The 3,641-nt window shown below is 37.5% G+C and overlaps 1 protein-coding gene across 1 annotated transcript in view; it reads right to left on the bottom strand.

Annotated features, from left to right (window-relative positions):
* CD2AP (CD2-associated protein) overlaps window positions 1-3,641 on the bottom strand; it is a 159,305-nt gene that overhangs the window by 69,281 nt on the left and 86,383 nt on the right. The window contains exon 4 of the mRNA XM_015572164.1: window positions 621-774. Coding sequence (XP_015427650.1) covers window positions 621-774 — 154 coding nt within the window. The remainder of the gene's footprint in view (window positions 1-620; window positions 775-3,641) is intronic.

Genomic DNA, 3,641 nt, shown 5'->3' with positions numbered 1-3,641 from the left:
CTAAAGGAGTTTATCACAACCAAACCAGTATTATATGAAATGCTGAAAGGTATCCTGTAAGAAGAGGAAGAAGAAGAAAAAGGTAAAGATAAAAATTATTAATAACAAATACATATCTATCAACAAGTGAATTTAAAAATCAAGTGAATAAAAAATCTGACCAACAGAATAAACTGGAGAATAGAATAGAATCAGGGGCCTAGAAAGGGAGTGGATTGACAATTCTCAGGGGGAAGTGGGTGTGAGGGGTGCAGAAAGAGAGGACAGTGGGGTGAAACCGGGTGGAGGGGGGCTATTGGGGGAAAAAGAGGAACAACTGTAATAACCTGAACAATAAAGATTTAATTAAAAAATAAATAAAATTGCTAAAAATGAAGTGTTAACAAGTCAACATAGCCTTAAACAGTAATAAGAAAACCATTCCCACACATAGTTGTCAGCAACTCATATAAAGAATTGACTACATGGGCCAGTAACTGGTAACATGAGAATAAGTGGGAAGTTTCTGCACTCAACTGCAGAAGGTTGAGCTAATTTTTCATAACGTAATTTATGAACAGCTACAAGACATCCTTCTATTTTGACTCAATTTATTAAAAGTAAAGAAATTATTTACATACTTTTTTTAATGTTTTTAGTTGGTGGATGTGGCTGAATTCCTCCAGCTGGAAGTCCATAGGTGCTTATTCGTTGTACAAGACTTGCTACATTCCCATGCCTTTCCCGTCTGATGGGCAAACTGTCATCCTTGGATTCTGTTTCTCTCTTAATTTCCTATAAAAGGGAAAATCAGGAAATAGGAAAATTAAGTTATTTTATTAAATTCTCTATTGTAAAATGCCAAAGCACAGGTACAGTGATCTATAATAATAAAAGTGTAATATGCTAATTAGAATGGAAAGTCAAAAGACCTTCCATACATCATTCTGGACGAAGCCGCTGTGGCAGGAGCCAAGGAATAGGCGGTTAGGGGCGATCAGGCAGGCAGGTGAGCAGTTATAGGAGCCATCAGGCAGGTAGACAAGTGGTTAGGGGCAATAAGGCAGGCAGGCGAATTGTCCAGGTGAGCAGTTATAGGAGCCATCAGGCAGGTAGGCGATCAGGCAGGCAGATGAGTAGTTAGGGGTGGTCAGGCAGCCAGACGAGCAGTTAGGGGTGGTCAGGCAGGCAGGCAAGTGGTTGGGGCGATCAGGCAGGCAGAGTGGTTAGGGGCAAGCAGATAGGCAGGCAGGCAGAGTGGTTAGGGGAGATTAGGCAGGCAGGCGAGCGGTTAGGAGCCAGTGGTTCCAGATAGCGAGAGGGTGCAGGCCAGGCTGAGGGGAACCCCCACACCCCCACGCATAAATTTTGTGCACCAGGCCTCTAGTTATTATATGAAACATGATATCAAAAGTTTTCAAACTTTTTCTCTGCCCACACAAATTTAAAGCAACGCACTTCGGTAATAGTGGCTCACTATGAGTTTAGGTCTTATCAGAATTGGAGATACAGGTAAAGAAAAGGAGGCTGAAACACCACCTCCACCCCAACATACACATGGCACCCTGAAATACGTAGACAAACAATGACAATAATTCTAAGTCAGGGTTGGACAAATTTTTTCTATAAAGGATCAAATAATAAAATAGTTTAGATTTGTGGGTCATTCAATCTCTGTTGAAACAATAGACTCTGCTATTTGAAGTGCAAACACAGCCACATACTTAAATGAATGAACATAACTATGCACCAACAAAATTTTATTTATGAGTAATAAAATTTCAATTTTATATAATTTCACATGTCACTAAATGTCATGCTTCCTTTGGTTCTCCCCTCCCCCATTTATAAAATTCTTAGCGAGCATTCTCGGCTCATGAACTACAAAAACAGGTGGCATTCAGATTTGGCCAATGGGCCATAGTTTAATGAACCATGTTCTAAGTTAGAGGCTAAGAGAAGATATGCAAACCTTCATGAAAAGAAGTATAAGAGAAAAGGGAAGTTATGCCATGTTCAGTGATTTTAAAAACTCAGTATCATAAAGATATCAAATCTTCCTAAAACTGATGTAATGATGCAATGCAATTTCAAAAATATCTCACAGATTTAGGAGAGCAATTTAATAAACAGGTTCTAAATTTGTATAGAAGAACAAAAGGTCAAGAATAGCCAGAACACTTCAGGGAAAAGAAAGTGAGGGGAATTTCTCTTTTTTACTACGATATACAGAAAAACTATGTGACACTATAAATTAGTACAGTACTGGCATAAAAACATAGTGATAAATGAAACAAAACAAAAGTCCATAAACAAACAAACTTGATTTATAACAGACAAAAAGTAAGAGAAAAATAGATTCTTAAAATACATAGTACTTGTAAAACTAATGTTCCCTATTTAGGGAGTAGGGAATGAAACTGGACTCCTAATCTCACACATTTAATATTAAAATTAACAGTTTCTGTTCATTACAATTAAGCATTAAAAAAAGTGAATCACAAACCCAAAGACATTTTTCACATACAAAGTTAACAAAGAATTTCTGTCTCTAGGTGTTTGTGTCTACCACAATGTTAACCAGTTGTTACTTTCTAACTAGTAGGATTTCAGGTGATTTCGACTCCTTTGTACTATACAAAAGTGTTTGATGCTTGCTTTGTTTTGTTTTTTTTAAACAATGAATATCGTCTTTCAATCAGAATAAGTTTTTCATTTCGGGAAAACTGTTAAAGTTGGTGGAGAATTGTGAAAAATTGTTAAAGTACAAATTACAGAAGACAAAATACTTTATAATATAGACACTTGCTTCATTTTTATGGTAATGCATTTAAGGAAAAATACTTCAGTTTACTATTAATAATACATGACATTTCAACATTTGAAAACCTTACAGTTTTCAGACTGCACTAAGTATTTTTCAAACATAAAATCTATGTGAAAACTGGTAGTTTACAAACTCAACATGCCAAACCTGTTCATTTTGGATTCTCCTGAGCTAACAAGGTTTTAAACAAATAAAAGCCGTACCTCTGAGAGCTACTGTTGCTTTTTAGTACAAAAGACCAAGAACTTAGTTTGATATTCAAATCTTGTTCTTCTAAGAAAGTAAAGCTAGTTTAACTTAATATTATTAAGTACAGTATCAGATCCTAGCCCATTTGGCTCAGTGGATAGATCACCAGTCTGCAGACTGAAGGGTCCCGGGTTTATTCTGATTAAGGGCACATGCCCAGATTGTGGGCTCAATCCCCAGTAGGGGGTGTGCAGGAGGCAGCTGATTAATGATTCTCTCTCATCCTTGATGTTTCCATCTCTCTCCCTCTCCTTTCCTCTCTGAAATCAATAAATATATGTAAAAATAAATAAATAAAAGTACAGGATCAGGAGACAGATGACGGGTACGAATTCTGGCATTACCCTGTATACTAGTTATATAACTTTGGATATTTATGTTATCCTATCTAATAAAAGAGAAACGTGGTAATTGGCGTACGACCGCTACCCTTCCCACTGGCTAATCAGGGGTGATATGCAAATTAACTGTCAGCCAAGATGGCGGCCGGCAGCCAGGAAGCTTAAACTGAACATGAGGCTTGCTTGCTTCAGTGATGGAGGACTGCAACAATCCTCGCCTGCCTTGCAGGCCTCTGAGTCGGCAG

The sequence above is a fragment of the Myotis davidii genome, unplaced genomic scaffold, assembly GCF_000327345.1.
Source record: "Myotis davidii unplaced genomic scaffold, ASM32734v1 scaffold167, whole genome shotgun sequence".
NCBI lineage: Eukaryota > Metazoa > Chordata > Mammalia > Chiroptera > Vespertilionidae > Myotis > Myotis davidii.
This window is presented reverse-complemented; position numbering and strand designations above follow the sequence as displayed.